The following is a 21,328-nucleotide window of genomic DNA, read 5'->3' as shown; positions in this document are numbered from 1 at the left end:
ACTCACTGGCTCTCTGGAGAGAATGGAAGCCAACATTTATGTTTAAGCCAGCGCTCTATTAATTCATAGTGGATCAACCATGGCAAAGACAGGCTTAGCCACAGAATCTTGAATTCGAAGAATCTTGAAATGCCAAATGTCTAAATGTGCTCTTCTGTCAGCTGAGGGGGTTGAACTGAATGGGCACCCAGCTTGCCTTCTGCTCTAAATCCATGCAATCATTCAAAATATAAGTAGACAGAGAAAATATCAGAGCACAAGAAAAAAGGCTAGAATACAAAAGGGATCTGGGCTCCCCTGGACAGACAGAAGCATCAGAAGTACCGAAAAGTACAGAAGAGGGACAGCGTCCGGATTTGAGGTGGGGTGGGTGGAGGAAGGGCCAGCACACCTGGACAAAGCCCTGTGCTAGGGCCTGGGAGGGGGAGCCCGGTTCTGAACCTGTCTGGCTAGGGGATCAAATACAAAGCCCTTTGAGGTTGGAAGCCCTTCACAACCCGCTCCCCCCCCCCTACTTTTTCCAGTGTTCTTACAACTTACTCCCCAACATGCACTCTTTAATCCAGTGACACTGGCCTCTTGGCTGCCCCACGAATAAGACACTCCATCTCTTGGTTCTGGCCACTCTCTCTGGCCATCCCCCATGCCTAGAACGCTCTCCCTCCTCCGCCCTGACTACTGACCTCCCTGGCTTCAAGTCCCAACTAAAATCCCACCTTCCACTGGAAGCTTTTCCTAGTTCTTCTTAATTTTTATGCCTTCCCTCTCTTAATTATCTCTTATTTATCCCATATATTAACTTGTTTGTCCATATTTGTTTGCTTGTTGTCAGCCCTATTGGATTGCGAGTTCCTTGAGGGGCAGGGCCTATTTTTGCATCCCCGGCGGCGCTTAGCACAGTGTCTTAGGCTCTTAATAAATATTTATTGACTGACTGTGAAAAGTAATTACTGCTCCTCTACCCCCGCACACGTGCCCAGCATTGAGAGACCCTCCCCAGGTTCCCGCCCTCCCCGGGTGGTGATTGGGCTTTGAGGTAAAGGCGTGGTCGGGAGGCTGGCTGGGCTGGGGCACTGAAGGGGGCAGGAAACCAAGGGATGGGGCAGGCAGAAGGAATCGTCACTGAGGAAATGGGGTGGTGGAGGAGGGGGTTGGGCAGGTGCTGGGGCGGTGCGGACACTGCTGGGCAGGGGTGAGGCTGAATGGGGAGGGACTCAATGGGGATACGTGGCTGAGCTGGGCGGGAGCCCAGTTGAGGCACGTCCCGATGGGGCTAAGATTGTGCTTGGACTCTGGGTGTGGCTGTCGGGGAGAGTGGTTAGTCGGTAGGCGGGGCCCAGCGGGGTTCTGTCCCGAACCGGGCTTCCAGTGAGACTAGCTGGACGCAGGGCTGAGCGCTCCCTACCTGGGCTCCTCCTAGAGCCTCCGCGCGGCCTCGGGACCCTCCCCGGGGGGGCCGGGGGCTATGGCTGCAGTGGGGAGGCTCCTTTCTGTTCTCTCTGCCCTAGCCCCTAGCAGCCCCTGCCCCCGCCGCCGCCTCCTTCTCCTCCTGCTCCTACTGATGCTGGCTCGGGCCAGCGCCCCGGTCAGCACTGCGTGGACTGGTGAGAGCTCGAGAGAGGGGTCCGGGGTGGGGGTGGGGGGCGATGGGGCACAAAGTCTGGGGGGAGGAGGGAATGCTGGGTATGGGGGCAGAAGGTCGAGGGAGCAGAGGTAGTACCTGGGTGCGGTGGAGGTACGGAACAGAGCATCTGGGGGATGCTGTGCGTGCGGGTCAGGGGGTGGAGGGGAGATGCAGGACCCAGGGAGAGGGCTGGGACAGGCGGGGAGAAGAGGTGCGGGGGTGAGCAGGTCGAGGGCTGGGGCAGCCGAGGGGAGAGGGAGGAATTTGAGTTAAAATAACAATTCAGGACCCAGGAGGGGACCTGGGGTAGATGAGGTTGGGGTAGGGATGCGAGGGAGGAGGGCTCGAGGAGCCGCGTAGAAAGATGGGGCAGGTGCGAGGAGAAAGTGTTTATACACGAGTTTTACGCAATCCCTGAAAGAAGGCAGCGGTTCCCGGGTGGGAGGCTCTCAAAGGGAACCTTGTTCTGCACCTCCGGATTGAGTTGTTCTGTGTGTCGTTTGTACCTCGTGCCAGCGTCCTATGGCTTGGGGGCGGGGGAGATAGGGATTTCTGGATAATGTGTTTGCTTTTGTAAGTACAAGTTTCTGCACAAGTATGTATGTTTCCATACTCCAACGATCTGCGGGTTCCTTGGTCTGGGTTCTCTCCACGGCTGCACTTGGAAATACGCTTTCACAGACTGCCTTCAAAGAGTTGGTCTAGGCTCTAGCTTTGTTACCCTGGAATTGGTGATGAACCCCTCAGAACTTACTTAGCTAGAGCAAAGACAGACAGCGAGTCCAACTCATCCTAGGAGATTTGCCAGGTGTGAGAAATCATGCCAATATGGCCCACGGTGAACCCAGGGTCACTTCTAACCATGATGAAGCGGGGGGGGGGGGGGGGGGGGGGGGGGGCTGGGAACTGAGGAGCAGCAGCTGACTTTGGGCATATTTATTTGTATAAATATGCAGGTGTATGTACAGATGTATATAACAACTCACATTTATATCATTTGCCACCACCCTATGAAGTAGTGCAAATATCATTAGTACTGTTTTTCAGAAAAAGAAAATCTCAGAGAATCAAAATGACTTACTGAACAAGCAAGGTTAGAGCATCAGAGCTGGGACCTCAGTTTTGATCTTGTGACCCCAAAAGCTCTTTCCACAGAACATACATACCTTTCTGCTTTCCACGTGTCTATATACAACCATTCACTAAAATGTACATGTACAGATAGAAATGCAGCCCTGTGTAAAGGCTGCAAAATGAATTTAGTAGGATCAGCTACATATGTATTATATATGTATATGTGTGTACATATATATATATATATATATATATATATATATATATATATATATTTTAAGGAAAAGCTAAGGACAGATTTAAAGAGACTAGAAACAGGGCTGGAAGGACTTTTTCCCCCTTGGTGATTTGGCTTAGGGTTTCATTTTGTTAATTGCTATGACACTTTAATTACTGTAATGCTTTAATTAGGGATTTTAAAAGTCCCTCGACTTCTGGGACTTTGTGTTTAAAATGCAAAGAAAGGTCAACTCTTTTTTTTTTTAATCTGCAAGGTACAAGCAATCGCTGCTTACGTCCTTAAGCATAACTTTTTCAAGCTAAGAGAGAGTCTATTGTTATCTGACCTATTATTTTTTAGCAGTTCTTAGACTGTTTTCTGCCTTTATTTCTTCTCCAGGGCTTCTAGATTCTCTTCCTGTGCTGGGAGAGGAAGCTGGAAACTTGGATCTGGTCTTTAAAGTGGGTACAAGGTTAGCATTTCATTTGGACCAGTAGTATTCATTTTTAAAATCTTGTTCTTGAATGGAAGATAAAAAGGGTATTTCACTGCATCCACCATTACAATCTTATTATTCCTTTGGGCAGCATTCCGTTGCCTGAGCAATGGATCTCTGTCAGGACATGGAATTCTAATTTCATTTGCTAGGGCACTTTCTCAGGCTCCTCATTAGTTCAGCAAGGAAAACAACACTGTGTCAACCTGCCTAAATATGTTTTTGGGAGAGACAATAACAACCATGAATGGTACTTTTCACTATAATATTTAATTGAATAAATTAATTAAGTGCCTACTATGTGCCAAGCATAAGGAATTCAAAGACTAAAGGGAGATGGTCCCTGCCCTCAAGCAGCTTGCTTTCTAATAGCAGAAGACAGCTATTAGCTATAACTTCCCTCTAAAATCCAGGGAAGGGAGTTTTGATCTATGGAGCCACAGTTCTAGGGAATAGGGAGATAGGGCAGCCAATTCTGTTGGGGGCTGGGGGTGAGGTAGGTGCCCAGCAGCAGGGCAAATGGCAAAATGTGTGGGGTGGCTGGGTTATGGAGTATGGTCTGGGACCAGGTGGATATCATTGGTAAGGTAAATTTTCAATCACTCACTGACTTACCAGCTAGGATAACTCAGGTCCAGGGCAGGATTCCAGAGGTGGATGGATCATCTTCCCAGGGGAAAGGGCATGTGGTCTCTAAAAGTCTTATGCACAGAGAAAACTTTACCCATTTCACAGCTTGGAGAAACTGTGATTTAACGTGTTTGCTTGTTGTTAATTTAATTATTTAATTTAATTATGTAATGCTTTTTGTTCCTCCCTCCCCCAATCTCAGTAGAATGTAAGCTTCTTGAGGGCAGGGATTGATTTTTCTTTTTTCTTTGTACCCCCAGCACCTAGCACAGTGTCTGGCACGTAGTAGATACTTAAATATTACTTGTGGAACTGAATTGAATTCATGAATACAGAATACAATCCCTCCATGCACTAGTAGACACCTTAATGAGTTGTGGCTGAAACAGTTCATCACCTGGTGGCCAGTCCTCTGGGGAGAAGCCTTTCTGAATTTAGCCGGACCGATTCTCAGATGATGAATGCCGTGTCCGTCTGGACTGGAAGTCTTCTAGCTCAGCGGTGTAGGAGCTTCCAGAGAGCGTGCTCTGTTAAAAGAGTCTTCAAGAGCCCAGGGTCACGCCAGTGACAACAGGACAAGGCCCCAAAGGAAGACCAGTAGGGCGGGTATTCATAAGGCAGAAAGGTCACGGAACAGAGCGAGACCTAAACGAGAAACTAGGTAGGTATCATTAATGTGCAATAGTTAAAAGTGATTCCATTCTTGATCCAGAGGAAGCACAGATCTGGAAAATAGCTTTTGTTTCTGTTCTTTGTTTACAGTTTTAAAAAATGGTAATTTACACAGCATGCACATAAGCATAGTGGATTGTTTATTTAGCGCTAGGATGTGTTTTACTTTTGCTTGACAGAGCTATTGTGGGAGGCAGCAAAAAAAAAAAAAGAGCAGCATAAATCAGACTGTGAAGCAAATGCTGGATGATCAGATATCAGAGTTGACAGCAAACTTGGATTATCACCTTGTCCAGGAGTTCTTAACCTCTTTTGTAGCATGGCTCGTTTTGGCTGTCTGATGAAGCCTGTGAACCTCTTCTTTCTCAGAATAAATGTTTTTAAACACAAAAAATAAAACACACATAAAGTGCAAGGAAATACACTTATCAAAATATTTTTTAAATGATTTCACAGAGCCCAGGTTAAAAAAAAAACCAACCTGACTTAGCCCAATGCTCCCATTTTACAGAGGAGGAAACTGAGGCCCAGATAAGGAAAATGACTGGCTCACTCAGGAAGTGAGTAATAGAGCTGGGATTCAAATCCAGGTCCCCTGGCTCTAAAAACCCAGTGCTCTTTATTCTACCAGAAGGCACGAAGGGACCATTCTGAACACGATTCGGCAACAGCAGTATAAAACATCAGCAGTAAGTTTCAAATAAAAATACCAAACAATAATCCTAGTGGATCCTAATGAGTGTATTCATATTTTTGAGCAGTAAGTCTTGTCTGAGAAGCTGAAGTTGCAAGATTTTTAGCAAAGCTTTTTGCATCTGCTTGGTCTGTATTTTGCTGCTGGTAACTTTTTCTACTGATTTGTGTTTTGGCTGTATGACCTTTCACTATATCATGAAAGAAATCATAAGCATTTCATGACATAAACTTGTGTATCAAATGTTTTAAAGCTGAAATTCATCTTGTGAGGTCAGCATATTGAGGATCTGTGATTTGGGTGAGTGTGGGAGCTCCTTCCTCCAATGCAGACTGCATCCAGTCTGTCTTAGAGTGAAAGAAAATCACCTGACATTCCATGCCTTTGCATTGATTGTCTCCCATGCCCAGAATTTGCCCCCCCTCCCTCTTTCTCTCTCCATCTCTCTCCTCATTCCTGCCTTTAAGCTTTCCTGGCTTCCCCCAAGCCTCAGTTAAAATATCACCTCTTCCTAAAGCCTTTCCCAGTATTCCCCTCTCCCCTCATCCCTCCAAACTGTTCTCATCTTCCCTCTGGGACTAACTTTCCATTTTTTGGATGTACAACTTTTTGCATGCTGTCTCCCCCCATTAGTACGTGAGTTCCTTGAGCACAATGACTGTATTTTTGTCTTTCTTTTTATCCCCAGCACTTAGGACAGCTCCTGGCATATATAGAAAACATCTATTAAGATGCTTGTTGACCAGCTCCAAGTCCATCATTCTATCCATCATGACATACTCCTACTGTTTTTCAAAAATAGTTCTGAAGATCTCTTCATTAGGCAGCTGTCAAAACTAACAAATCAAGTCATGATAATCCAAAGAGGACTAATGGAGTTGGGTGTTTATTATAAATGCCACCATACGTTCCTGCTCAGTCTCTTCATCTAAGTCATACCCATTAAACGTAGGTGTCCCCAAGACTCTGTCCTGGGCCTTCTTCCCTTCTCTCTTTATGCTACTTTACTTGGTGATCGCACCTGCTCCCATGGATTCAGTGATCATTTCTGTGCTGATGATTCTCAAATCTACTTATCCAGCCCTAGCCTCTCTGCTGACCCCCAGTTTTGCCTTTCTATCTGCCTATTAGACATTGTAAACTCAACATGTCCAAAAGTGAACCCATAATCTTTCCCTACAAACTCTCCTTCCAAATTTCTCTACTATTGTCAAGGGCACCAGTATCCTCCCAGACCCTCAGAGTCATAACCTAGGTGTCATCTTCATCTCCTCACTTTCTCTTACCCACCATAACCAATATTTTGGGAAGATCTGTTGATTTTACCTGTCTAATATCTCTAATGCACTCCCTTCTCTCCTCTGATACTGCCCCCACCCTGCCCTTATCACCTCATACCTGGACTGCTGGTAGATCTGTTTGCCACTCCAGGCAATCCTCCATTCAGCCACCAACATGATTTTCCTAAAGTGCAGGTCCAACTATGTCATACCTTCCTACCCAAAAAACTCTAGGAGCTCCCTAGCACTTCTAGGATCAAATTTAAATCCTCTTTTGGTGTCCAAAGCCCTTCTTAACCTAGTCTTCCCCTCCCCCCTGCTCCATTCCTTTCTGGTCTTCTTATACTTTACAACTGCCCCCACCCCCACATACTCTTCAAGATCCAGTGACATGGGCCTCCTGGCTGTTCCTCAAGTAAGACACCCCATCTCCTGACTCCTGGCATTTTTCCTGGCTGTCCCCATCCTTGGAATGCTTTCCTTCCTCATCTCTGTGTCTTGGCTTCCTTCAACTCCCGATGAAAATTCCCTCTTCTACAGGAATTGTTTCCCAACCCCTCTTAATTCTAGTGCCTTCCCTCCGTTGATTCTCTCCCAAATACTCAGTCTACAGCTGGTTTGTGTAGAAATATTTGCATGTTGTTTCTTTTGTTAGATGATGAACTCCTTGGGTCAGGAACTCTTTTTTACTTTTGTATCTGCTTAGCCCAGTGCTTGGCACATAGTAGGTTCTCAATAAATGTTTATTGCCTGCTTGCCTATATAAATATCTGAAGGCACAAAACAGCCCTGGCTTCTAGGCCCAGTTCTGCTGCCGGGGTGCTGGGTAACTTTGGGCAAACCATTTATTGGATTAATTCTCAGATTCCTTTCAGCTCTCAAATTAGATGATTTTCAAGTAAAACTTCCTTCCTATTTTTTTAATCTGCTGTACCTTATGGTTTTCAGTGAGTTGCTCTCCAGAAAAATTAAATCTCTTGTCTACAAGCTTCCATGCTTAACAAGCTGATAGAAAGGCAATGAGTCATAGAAAGAGAGCCCTAGGGATTAATTATTTCTCTGTTAAAGCATATATCTTAAACAGGCACATATAGGTAATACAAAGCATTTTAAACCATGACCTAATTATTCATTAGGACCCACATCGAAGAAAATGAGTTATAAGCACTTATTCCAGAGGCAGTATGGTATAGTGGACAGAGGAGGTCAAAAGACCCCAGTTCAGATCTCTCTTCTAGTACATGGGCAAGTCATATGCAGCAGCATGCTGCGGAATGGCAATCAATCAGTCAACAAGCATTTTATAATCATTATAATCACTCCCTATGTGCCAGACACGGTGCTAAGCACTGGGGATACAAAGAAAGGCTTTGACCCTGTCCTCAAGAAGCTTGCATTCCAATAAGGAAACAACAAAGTCATTTCAGAGGAGAGAGGAAGAATGGGAAGGACCTCCTGAAGAAGGTCGAGTTAGAGCTGAGTCTAGAAGGAAGTCAGGAAGGCCAGGAGGTGTAAACAGAGAAGGCAAGCGTTCCAGGCCTGGGGGTGTGGACTTTGGAGAGGGAGGGTCATGTGTGAAGAAAACAGAAGGTCACTTGGCGCTGGATCCCAGACGACAAGATGGGGAGTAAAGTGTAAGATGACAGAAAGGGAGGAGGGGTCAAGTTGTGAAGGGCTTTGAATGCCAAACCACACCTTATATTTGGTCCTGGATGTAATAGGGAGCCACTGGAGTTTATTGAGTAGAGGAGTGACCTGGTTAGACCCAGGCTTTAGTAAAATCACCTTGGCAGCTGGAGATTGGATCGGAGTGGGAAGAGATTTCAGGCAGAGAGAGCAAGCAGAAGCCTTCTGCTGTAGTCCAGGCAGGAGGTGATGAGAACCTGCCCAATGCTGACAGTTGTGTGAATGGAGAGAGGGGTCAGAGAGATGACGCTCAGGTAGAAATGACAAGAGATGAGAGACATGGGGTGAGTAGGAAGAAAAAGGCAAGGATGACCACTAGTTTTCGAGCCTGACTAACTGGGAGGAGGGTGGTGCCCTGGACAGTAATAGGAATAGGGGGAAGAGGCAAGAGTTTAGGAGAAAAGGTCATGGCTTGTTTTGGACATGTTAGTTTTGGGATTCCTACAGGATGAAGCTCAGGAGAGAGATCAAGGTTGGTTGTATGAATCTGGAAATCATCTGCACAGAGATGATCGTTGAACCCATGGGAGCTGATAAGATAACCAGATGAGAGGATAGCGAGACGAGGGCCCAAGACTTAGGCAGCAGCTAGGAGGTGCCATAGTGTCCAGAGCACTGGGCCTGCGGTCAGGAAGACTTGAGTTCAAATCTAACCTCAGGTATTTATTAGCTGTATGACTTCAGACAGTTAACCTTTGTTTCCTCATCTGTAAAATGGGAATAATAAGAGCATGTACCTCCTGGGATTGTTGTGAGGATCAAATTAGATATTTGTAAGAAGTGCTTAGCATGGTGTCTGACGCAGTAAATACTATAGAAATGCTTTTTTCCTTCCCCTCCACCCCTTCCCTCAAGTCAGAGTCTTGAAGGCATAACCTGGCATGGTCAGATAGGTAGGAGAATGGGCAGAAGGTAGTGTCATGAATACCTAGAGAAGAGAGAACTCAGTATCATGGTTCTAAGCCTCCACTGAGTAGAGTGACTACCTGATAATGAGGAGTCCGGGGTCCCCTTGCTGGAGCTGAAGTGCTCGGCTGGAGGCAGAGGCTGAGGCACAGCAGCTTCATGGCCACATTTCAAGCTGGAAGGGGCCTTAGTGGTCATCTAATCCAACTCCTTTATAGTTTGTAGTTTTTAATTAATTAATTAGTTAATTTATTCATCCATTCATTTATTTACAAATGAGGGATTCTGAGGCCCCAGGAAATCTGGTGACTTGCCCAAGGTCCCATAAGTAGTAAGGGGCACAGCTGAGGTTTGAACCCAGGCCCTCTAATTTCAGATGCAATGTTCCTTCCATTGCGCTGTGGTGCCTCCTTATAATTCCAGACTGATATGTGAGATGTGAAGGGTAGATCATCACTTACTTGATGGGGGATCAGATAAAAGATAGCATCATGGTAGAATGGTGACATTTGAACTCTTAAAGGATTTGTAGGATTTCAGTGGGGGAGGGTGGAAATGAATCATTAAAGGATGGTGAAGACATTGAGGGTAGGGTATTTCAGAGAAGAAAAAGTATCTGTGTGTGTGGAAAGGATAGTAAATGCTTCTGTCTGTGAAGGTCGGGGCCCTGGGAAAGGCATGGTTTTCAATACAATTTTCATGCTTAAAATCTTCAAAACACTATGAACGAACCTTGAAATACATATATAATCAGCTGTTATTGCTTCTAGTATGGGTACATCCAAGAGGCTACATAGTTGCTTCATGATCAATTAATTTCACATTTTTTACAATTAGATTTGAAGATGAAATTATTTTGGTTGATCATGTTACCTAGCATAGCTCCAATTTGCTGTGTTAATGTTGGAAGGCAGGTGTCTACAGTTTTGCTCTGGTTTTCAGTAATTTTCTATCAAAATTGTTGAAATTATTCAACCGCCTGGAAATTTCTTCTAACTAAGGGATAATTTTTTAAGACCTGTTTTAGGGTAAGAGAGATTTCTGTTAACTCCAATATTTTTCCTTGTCTTGCTTAACATTTTTATCAGTGGTATGGATAAAGGTGTAGGTGGCATGCTTAGCAAATGTAATCCCTCAGTTGGAATGAGAGAATCACAGAATTTCAGAGTTAGAAGGGACCTCCAAGGCTATCCACTCCAATTCATCCTGGAAAAAGGCATCCCTGCAAAAACACATCACTTATACAGCTATCCAGCCTTTGCTTGAAAGCCTTCAGTGACTGGGAAGCCACTCCTTTCCTAATTTGGATATTCCTAATTGTTGTTCTTTTTCAGTCATTTTCAGTCCTGTCCTACTCTTCATGACCTCATTTGGGGTCTTCTTGGCAAAGATACTGGAGAGGTTTGCCATTGGCTTCTCTGGGTCATTTTACAGAAGAGGAAACTGAGACAACCAGGGTTAAGTGACTTGTTCAAGGTCACGCGGTTAGTAAATATCTAAGACTGGATTTAACTCCAGGTCTTCCTAATTCTGAGCCCAGAGCTTTTTGCACTGCATTTGCATTTAGAGTCTACAAAACTACAAATTTCCTATCCCTGTTGTTAGGAGATTCTTTCCTGACCCCAAACTGAAATTTGCCTCTTTTCAATTTCTTTCCATCGCTTTGAAGGCTGCCCTCTAGGGCCCCAAAGAATAAATCCTATCCCTTTTCTATACAGCAGCCCCTTGGACCCTTGAAGCCTAATTATCATGTTGCCTCTGAATCTTCTTTTGTTGAAATTAAGCCAGTGCATAGTGGCTGCTACATAAATGTTCCTTGGCTTGACAACCAGAGCATTCCTAGTTCTTTCACTTCTGGTTGTCTTCCTCTGGATGGTTTCCAGTTTACCAATGTCCATCCTAAACAGTGGTGCCTAGAACTGGACACAGTACTTCAGGTGCAGAGTATAGTGGTACTATCCACCTCCTTTTTATTAAAAGCTACATCTTTTTTTAGAAAAATGTTTTTATTTTTATTTTTTTTGGAGGAAGAGTTAGGCAATGGGGTTAAGTGACTTGCCCAGGGTCACACACAGCTAGTAAGTGTTATGTGTCTGAGGCTGGATTTGAACTCAGGTCCTCCTGAATCCAGGGCCGGTGTTCTATCCACTGCACCACCTAGCTGCCCCTAGCTATGTTCTTTTCTTTTTAAAAAAAATTAAATCATATGTCCATTTATTTTTCTTAATATTCTTTTTAAAAAATTTGAGTTCTAAATTCTCTCCCTCCCTCTAGCTCCTCCCCTATCCATTGAGAAGGTAACCAATATAAGATCAATTATACATATGAAGTGGTATAAAACATATGTTCACATTAAGCTATGCCTTTCCTTACATAGCCCACATTTACACCAGTTTTTTGGGCTACTATATAACAGTATAACTGAAGCTAACTAAAGCTACTAAAAGCCCTCAGATGTTTTTCAAATAGAAGCAGCTGGGTGGCTCAGGGAATAGAGAGTTGGACCTAGAGTCAGGAAGACTTGAGTTCAAATCCTACCTTGGACTCATTAGCTATGTGACCCTGGGCAAATCACCCAATGCCTCAGTCTTCTCATCTGTAAAATAGAAATAATAATAGCACCTAGCTCACAGGATGTGTGAGGATAACATGAGATACTATCTGTATAGTGCTTTGCAAAGCTGAAAGTGCTATGTAAATCCTAGCTGTAGCTGTTATTATATAAACTTCAGTCTCATATGGCTCCCACACCTTGTACTTATGAAATTGACATTTGAACCCCGTTGGATTTAGTCTTATTAAATTCAACCCAATGCTGAGACTGTCAAGATATTTTTGGATCAGGATTCAAGCATCTAGTTTGTTGCCTCCTTGGGTCATTTGCAAATTTGCTAAGCGTGCCCTTTATCCTTGATTAAAGAATGGTGTGGGGAATACATGTACACAGATACAGAGATATAAAGTAGCTATGTAATGGGATGTGCTCAAAGGACTGGGCCCTTGCTGGAGATAAAAAGTAACTGCCAGAGGTAGAGATTGCCAATAACCCCAGGGGAATCAGGAAAGGCTTCCTGTAGGAGGAAACCCCCTAGCGCTGCTCTGGAGGAAGCTCAGGATTCTACAAGGTTGGGGTAAGAAGAAAGCCTGTTCCAGTCACTTGTTCAAAAGAGGCACTTTCCAATCTCTTTGAAACTCTTGTTTTACTTCCCTGGCCCTAAATGGAATGACGGGGCATAGTGGAAAGAGCATGTCTTCCTACCTGAGCCCTATTTAACTTCACCTGGCCCTGCTTTCTTCCTCTGTAAAATGAGGGATTGACGTTTTCCCTTTTCAGCTCGAAATCTCGGATTCTATGACCTTAGAGCTCCTCTCATCCAACCCTCTCATTTTACAAATGAGGAAACTGAGGTTAAGTGATATGACAGGGTTACATAGGTAAGCAGGCGGCCAAGGCAGGGTCCTTTTCTTCCAAAGCCAGTGCCCTTTCTAACCGATCACTTTAAAATCCTATGGCTCTGTGACCACGAATACCCAGTGAAAGAAATTCATGAAGAAATAGATTTTAAAGGAGGAATTGGAAAGAGTTCTGCTACAATCCCACAGGATATGGAAAACTGGAACAAATTATAGACATACTTTATGATCCAAAAGAATGACTGCCCCCTTAATTTGGACCTTTGTGTGATCTGATGATGCCCTCCATCGTACCTCCTCCTTACCCCCAAGCCCACGTGAAGCCTTCTCTCCTCTATGAGAGAGTTATTGACTAGACCTAAATTTAACACAGCCTACGGTGAGTTTCTTACTGTAAGCATTCTGGGAACTTGACAGGGCCGGATGTCAAATTAAGCTGGCTATACCAGATCCGCTGCCGAGAAACTTCATCCTATAATTCTGGGTAAAAAAAAAAATCAATAGAAAACATAATGAAAATCCTGAAATACAGGAAACTTCTGCATTCAATTTAAAAGCTCTTAAAAGAGTAAATGCACTTGGTCATGTTGGAAATAAGCTTGATAGATAGATATGAGGCCTGTGTTTCCTTCCATTTGCAAAGTGGATGTTTATGGCCTGTTCTTTTTTGTGCTATCATTTAATTTAGAGAGCTCTCAAAGAGTGCTGGTGGAGAGGAAATTAGGCAGGGGGGTGGGGGAGTGCATCTTCACCTTTCTCGTGTGGTAGGTCTGTTGCTGGGCAGGGGAAGGCTCCGAATAATGTTTTTAAATATCTGAAATGAAATACGTAGGATTACATAGGAAACCAATTTTATTGAAACAGTTATCAAGTAATTAAAAATTCACTGGTACCCCCAAAAAGGCATCCATGGGCTCTAGGTTAAGAATCCTTACACTATAGGAGAAAAGTGACCCCAGACTCTGTTGTCTAATGTTTACCTCTTTGATATAATGCAAGCTCCTCCAGGGCTTAGGCTATCTCACTTTGGTCTGTGTATAGCAGGTGCTTAATAAATGCCTCTTGATTTAGTTGGAAGCAGTAGGTAGAGGGCTGGACTTGCAGTCAGGAAGCCCTGGGCTTGAGTCTAACCTTCTCTTCTCTCCTTAAAGCCCCTCTCTTAGTAGCCTGCCCCAAAGTCTCTTTCTCTATGTCTGTGGATCTTTGTTAGAATGTAAGCTCCATGTGGGCATCTAAGGAATACAATTAGACATAGTGTCTAGCCTCCCAGTATGCTGCCTTATTTATCTGTGTTCCAGTGAATCCCTCCTTTTATCAGCTTCTTCCACCATTCACACCCTTTCATCTTGGCCAATTCTGGCTTATGTCTTTCAGTAAAGTCTCTGTAGTGGATCCATTGGCTAGAGGTCTTCCTCTTGCTCCCTGAATCTTCTGTGGGTACTGGTGCAAAGCAAGGGGGGTGATTATCATATGATCCTTTATTTCTGTAACCTGCTGTGCCAGCCTTCTCTTCTGATCCCAAATGCTCTTGATGATGTCTCTTAGGATGCTTCTTGGCCACAGATACCTCCCAGAACACTTCATTAGAAGCTAGATCAAAATGTCTGTTGTCTGTTTTAAAGTCCCAACAGAGAAGTAATTCATTCTATCTTGACTGGCAAGATTCCTGATTGGCCTGTCCAAATGCCATGATGTATCAGGTATCAATAAGGCTCAATACTGTGTGTCTGTTTCAGCATGAACTCTCAGAATGCAATGATTGAGGGATTATCTTAGAATTTTTTAATGTAGCTGACATCTTGTTTACCCCAAAGTTTCCCAGTGGGCTTTAAGTATATTTTAAGAGCTTCCTGAGTTGGAAGTAAAGATTATTTTTTTGATAGAGGGATGAAGGAAGGAGTTGTGATTTCAAAATAGAGTGAATTAAACTTTTTTTTTGGGGGGGTGGTCAAAGAGTCTGAAAAATGGAAAATTTTTCATAATAAATTAACATTTGATTTTAGTAACATCAGTTTCCAGGAATATTAGATTCCAATAGTAGCATGCCATGTATGAGAGACAACATGGTTTAATGGATAGATTATTGGACTTGATATCAGGAAGACCTGAGTTCAAATTCTACCCCCAAGACTGATTAGCTGTGTGACTCTGGATAGATCACTTAACTCTCTGAGTCACAGTTTACTTATCTGTCAAGTGGGAATAGGGCAGCTAGTTGGTGCAATATGTAGACCGCTGAGCTTGGAATCAGGAAGACTCATCTTCCTGACTGCAAATCTGGCGTCAGATACTTATTAGCTTTGTGACCCTGGGCAAGTCACTTAACCCTGCTTACCTCAGTTTCCTCACCTATAAAATGAACTGGAGAAGGAAATGACAAACCGCTGCAGTATCTTTGTCAAGAAAACCCCAAATGGGGTCCTGAAGAGTCAGACACGACTGAAAATGACGGAACCAAACAAGTGCTTAATCCATGCTTGCTTGCTTCCTTCCTTCCTCACAGGCAGCTCTCGAGACCATCTGTAACTTCCTATACATGAGATTGCAGGTCTAGTCCAAACCCTTCCCCCCAAAAAATCTTGAGTAAGAAAATCTAGGTATCATTTGCATACAGAAGAGAGATGACTTAGAATACGGACAGCTCAAGGGTATCAATCTGACATTCCTATTTGGGGGCTTCCAGCAAGGCTTCCTGGGACTGTTATTAATGTGTGTTCTGCATTTCGTAACAATAGCTCACATTTATATAGCATTTAAGGCTTGCAAAGCACTATGTAAGGGCAGTTAGTTGGAGCAGTGGATAGAGCACTGGCCCTGAAGTCAGGAGGACCTGAGTTCAAATCCAGCCTCAGACTTTCAAACACTTGACACTTACTAGCTGTGTGACCCTGGGCAAGTCACTTAACCCCAACTGCCTAAAACAAACATACAAACAAAAGCACTATGTAAACATTATCTCATTTGATCCTCATAACCTTGGGGGTTAGGTACTGTTATTATCCCTATTTTAAGATGTGGAAACTGAGGCTCAGATCAATGTGAAATGTCTTGTCCAGGATCACACAGCTGGGAGGAAAGCGTCTGAAGTGGGATTAGAACCCGGGCCTTCCTGACTCCAAGTCCAGAGTCCTAGCTATATGCCATTCTATCTCTGCATCCCTTCCTTTAATAATAGTGATGATAATAACTGGGTTTTCTAACATTTTTATAGCTTACAGAATTCTTTCTCACAATGCTGCTGTGAGACAGGTAACACAAGTGTTGTTTTCCCCTTTACAGATAAGGGAATGGAGGCTCAGAAAAGTTCAGTCTCTTAATAAACATTTATTAAGAACCTACTATGTTATTGTGTTAAGGGCTAGGATACAAAAAGAGGCAAAAGACAATCCCTGCCCTCAAGGAGCTTACCATCTAATGTGAATTGCCCTGGGTCATACCTCTAGGAAGCTTCAGGGGTTTGATTTGAAACCAGATGCCTTGATTCCAAAGTCACTCTTTTTTCCAAAGCATGATGTAAGGTTTTCGGTGGTGGTGGTGGTCCTCATTGTTAAATCTCCTCCTGATGCTGGTATTCTGGTGACTGAGTCTTCCCCACTGTACCTCCTCAGAGGACCCCATAGCTCCTAATCCTGACAGATGTGCTCAGAGCAGTGGATAACAGCAGCAGATATCGCCCTAATCCATCAAGATGTGAGCCCCATGGACTGGCAGCTACTCAAACAGCACGCTCAGGTAAACTGTTTCCCTCAGGCCAACACGGGCTGAGGCCAGCTGTAGGTAGTAGGATGGGAGTCAACTAGGACAGCCAGCATAAATCAACCCCGCCCAACCTGTGTTCTGCTCTCCTAAGCCAAACGCTTTTCTATAATCAGCAAAGAGTGAGCCTGGAAGGATTCTGCAGTGATGTTAGTAACAATTTCTGCACTTGGAGCAAACTGCACGAAATACACTTTTAAGACAGATTTACTTGGGACGGGGGAGACCATAGGATACCAACCCATGAGCAGGGACTGCAGGGTGCTGATGGGGAACAGGAGGAAAATAAGCCTATTGTTTGGTAGCTTCCTGTTTTAACTAATTATTCTTTGTGTCATAGCATCATAGATTTAGAGGTGAAGACGTATTGTATATTCTCTTCTTTTTGGACAGATGAAGAAACTGAGTCACAGACAGATTGAGTGACTTGTCCCAAGTCACACAGATAATAAAATGAGGGTAGATCTTAGTTGATTGTAGGCTGATGAAAGACAGAATATGTTTTCAGCACTCTCTAAATTTCAGGGCTCTCAAAGCCCCAGCTGCCTTGCCCTAGTTATGACTCTGTGTCCCCATATTCTCTGAACTTATCAGTCAGTTGTATCACTATGAAGGTGTGGACTTCTTTAGAAAATTATGAAAGCTGGCCTTTTCCCATTTCCCATTTTCATCAAGAATCATAACAGGTAACAGCTAGGTGGCATATTAGATAGATCACCAGGTCTGAAGTCAGGAAGACTCATCTTGCTGAGTTCAAATCTGGCTTCAGACACTTACTAGCTGTGTGATCTTGGGCAAGTCACTTAACCCTGTTTGCCTCAGTTTCCTCATCTGCAAAACGAGCTGGAGAAGGCAATGGCGAACCATTCCAGTAACTCTACCAAGAAAATCCCAAATGGGGTCACAAAGAGTCAGAGACAACTGAAACAATTGAACAACAACAACGAACTTTTATCTATTGCTTTAAGATTAGCAAAGTACTTTCCATGTATTATCTCATTTGATCAAGGATACCTTTGAGCTGTGAAGCATCTAGGTGGTGCAATGGCTAGAGCCCTGGGCCTGCAGCCAGGAAGACCTGAGTTCAAATCTAGCCTGAGACACGTTCTAGCTAAGTTATCCTCATCTATAAAATGGGAATAGTAAAAGCACCTACCTTCCATATTCGTTGTGAGAATAAAATAAGATAATTGTAAAGCACTTAGCACAGTGCCTGGCACATAGTAAGCACTTAAAAATACCTGTTTCCTCCTTCTTTTCCTTTCTTCCCTCCTTCCTTCCTTCATTCCCTTCCCTTCCTCCTTTCCTTCCTTCCCTCCCTTACTCACTTCCTCCTTCCTTCCTCCTTTCCTTCCTTCCTTCCTTCCTTCCTTCCTTCCTTCCTTCCTTCCTTCCTTCCTTCCTTCCTTCCTTCCTTCCTTCCTTCCTTCCTTCCTTCCTTCCTTCCTTCCTTCTTTCCTTCCTTCCTTCCTTCTTTCCTTCCTTCTTTCCAGCCATCATTCTTATGAAGATTTTTCAATGATGAGAAGTAGTCACATGAGTTGGTGGTAATTGGTGCCCCTTAGATCATCTCTTTTTTTTTTTTGAGTAGTGATATTGTTGGTGGGTTTTCTGTACTTATACCCTTTTTACCCTCCTTGAGAGACCATGTAAAACAAACCCTCAGTGTTTTCAGGATTGATTCTCCTCCAGAATGGATTTCTGTGATACGCACTTGGTCTGCTTCTGCGATTCTCCGTGATTCTGTCTTCTTAAGTGCCTTTCTGCTTCCTTATATCATACAGTGGGGCCTGAGGTATTTCTAGGTTTAGAAACTAGAAATGCTTTTACCTGGGACAGAAGAAAAGTGATGGCAGCCACATTGGTGCCATAGAGGACAATCCACATCTAAGTACAGGTATATCAGGAAAAAGATGGCCTGTCCTCCAGGGAAGCTTGTTTAAGCCTTTGTGGAGGTGGTAGGGTTGGAAGGCTCTGGGGAAGGGGAGCCATAGCCATAGGATTCTGTAGTGAGGGCTGTGCCAAGGAGCAGAGAAGCCTGGGGATAGATGTGCCTGTGAGACCACTGAGGGAAGGAGCTGTGTCCCCTGAACATCAGTGCCCTATGGCAAAACCCAGATGGCCCCAAACTGTAGTCTGAGGGCTGGTTCCACTGTCATTGTTGAGGAAAATAGAGGATTATCGAAATATTATTCATCTATTTATTGATCTACTTCATTGATGAATGCCCTTGACGTGATGAGATGCACTGGGGAATAGTAGATAGAAAGCTGGCCTTAGAGTCCGGAAGACCTGGATTCGAGTCTTGCCTCTGACACCTATTGACTATGTGTATGATCTTGGGCGAGTCACTTAATAACTCAATGCCACAGGCAAATTCCTAAGATTATAAATTGAAGAAAAAGTTCTAATCCGCATTGATAGAGGAGCCCCCATGCCAATGAAATCACAAGTCTAGTTCTCATATATAGCTTATCTGGGTCTCACACTGAGTTTTACACAAACTTATTTTTACATCCCCTGTTGTTCACTGTTTCATGGGGTGATCCTGTTGAGCATGAATTTCTGTTCTAAACCAGTGCTGCTATTAGCTGTCCTGCCCCTCTGTTTAGCAAGGGGACGAGGTGTTTGTTCACTGGAATATCTGGGCTCTGTTAGCCCAGTATACTATCTGCTTTCTATCAGTTAAACATCTGTGGTAAAGGGTGATCATCAAGGTCAATGTCTTTGCCTTTTTCCATTTCCCATTTTTCAGCATTTCCAACATGTTTGAACCAGCCAGATCAAAGCTGTTGTCTTTATAGACAGTGTCGTCTTTTCATCTTTATTCTGTCTTTGAAGATGATGTTGCTTTTTCTGTAGCCAGTCTATGGCGTGACTGCAAAGGGACATCTGATCATGATACGACTGCCATATTATATGCCTCATTTGTTTGTTTTTCAAACAAACTTAATCTATCATGACCACATCAGAGGATATTAATAAGTCATACTACCTGTGCTAGTGTGCTTCTTTGAATATGGATACAGATTTTCAGAGGCATCTTCCCCAGGAGGAAAAAAATGCTGAAACAACAGCCCCATGGAACTTTCTGGTTAGGGGCAGATATGTGTGTGTGCCAGCTTCCTGCTGGCAGATGTCCAACACATTGTGGCTTTGGCAGCAGTGATAGTATGCATAATCAACTTGACTTCCCAACGGGATGGAAGATACAGTGCTAAGGAGAAAATTGGGAAAGCCAGCTCTTAATTTCTGGAGCTATTCAGCAAAGCTGAATTTATTGAAAATTACACACTGGGCCTGTTTTCATTCCAGCTTTGGTTATTTTCCAGGGCTTGAAAATGAATATTGAGTTCAAGGCTCTTTTCATTAAATCCTTTCCTCCATCCTGAATTACTTTTTAAAAATTATGAACTTAATAAACTTTTATACCACCACCTCTTTCCTCCCCCAAAAAAAAAAAAACCCCAAACCCACCATCTAACTAGCTGCATGATATAGAGAAAAGAATGCAGGATTTGGAGTCAAGAGGCCTTGGTTCGAATCCCAGCTTGGGGCACTTACCAGCTGTGTGACTATGGACAAGTCTCTTGGTCTATTTCCTGATGGGTAAGATGATAATGATAATATATGCCCAAGCTACCTCACAAGTTGGTTTTGAGGCCTTTGTCCTTTGTAAACATTATGATGTTAAAGAAATTATTTCTGTTCCCCCCCCAATCTTTGTTTCTGTACTTTTAAAATAGCTTCTTTAAAATATATATGTGTGTGTATATGTATGTGTGTGTGTGTGTGTGTGTGTGTGTGTGTGTGTGTGTGTGTGTGTATATTGATTAATATCCTAAGTTTTTGGTTATAGTTGGGACCTATGACTCCATTGGTATAGCAAACTCCTGAAACAGTAATCTGCATTCTCCATGCAGATAATCAGCTACTTACATGGAGTTTTAGAGAGTGGCCTGAGGTAGCTTAGTGGTTAGGTTTCTTGGCCGGGGTCACACACCCACTATGGGTTAGGGGTAGGATTTGAACCTAAGTCCTGCTGATTTCTTGGCTCTCTATCCACGATGCTACAGCATCTCTCACCCTAAGTTCCATTTTGGTTAATAATGCTGCAAACTTTTCTCAGGGGTGAGTACACAGAAGGGAGAAGTAAGTCAGGATGTCATATGCTGATTTCTTTGCCTTTGTTATTTCAGGGATATCGGAACCATCCTTTGAGGCAAAATGTGAAGATCGTTTGTTTAAGAACTTGTTTCGAGACTATGAAAAATGGGTTCGTCCTGTGAAACACCTGAATGACAAAATAAAAATAAAGTTTGGCCTTGCAATCTCTCAGTTAGTAGATGTGGTATGTGTATGTGAAGATTATGATAATAATGAACATTCCTAAGATATTTTATGGTTACAAAGTGCTGTATGAACATTATCCCAGGGTGACCTTGTGAGAGGAAGATAGTATATTGTTAGAACCTCAGTCTTCCCATCTGTAAAATGGGAATGAGAGTTTGAACAGTTTTGGCTAAGGAGTGGAGCTAAGTCTCTAGCCCTCTATACTATGCTGGCTTCTTACATGATGAGGATGATTATATGCAAACAGGTACTTGCATATGTAATACCAATAACAGCCAACATTTGTAGAGATCTTTGTAGATATTTTCTCAGTTGAACCTCATAATAATCCTTTGTGGTCTATCTTACAGGTGTTTTTAACCCCGTTTTATAGAGGATAAAAATAAGACTCACAGGTTAAGCGACTTTCCATGGTCACATAGCTCATATTGGAAGCAGGATTCTAACCCAGGTTTTCCTGACTTTAATGCTCATGCTGCACCTACTACGTCATGCTGTTGTGTCGTAGACAAAACCTAGAGAA

At 43.5% G+C, this 21,328-nt stretch overlaps 1 protein-coding gene across 1 annotated transcript in view; it reads left to right on the top strand.

Annotated features, from left to right (window-relative positions):
- The first annotated feature begins 1,224 nt into the window (after window positions 1-1,224).
- CHRNA5 (cholinergic receptor nicotinic alpha 5 subunit) overlaps window positions 1,225-21,328 on the top strand; it is a 34,961-nt gene continuing 14,857 nt past the window's right edge. The window contains exons 1-2 of the mRNA XM_020976017.2: window positions 1,225-1,604; window positions 20,652-20,803. Of these exons, the coding sequence (XP_020831676.1) occupies window positions 1,466-1,604; window positions 20,652-20,803 (291 nt within the window). The 5' untranslated portion in view covers window positions 1,225-1,465. The remainder of the gene's footprint in view (window positions 1,605-20,651; window positions 20,804-21,328) is intronic.

Source organism: Phascolarctos cinereus, unplaced genomic scaffold (assembly GCF_003287225.1).
Source record: "Phascolarctos cinereus isolate Bilbo 61053 unplaced genomic scaffold, phaCin_HiC Scaffold_3;HRSCAF=262, whole genome shotgun sequence".
In the NCBI taxonomy this organism is placed as follows: Eukaryota; Metazoa; Chordata; class Mammalia; order Diprotodontia; family Phascolarctidae; genus Phascolarctos; species Phascolarctos cinereus.
This window is presented reverse-complemented; position numbering and strand designations above follow the sequence as displayed.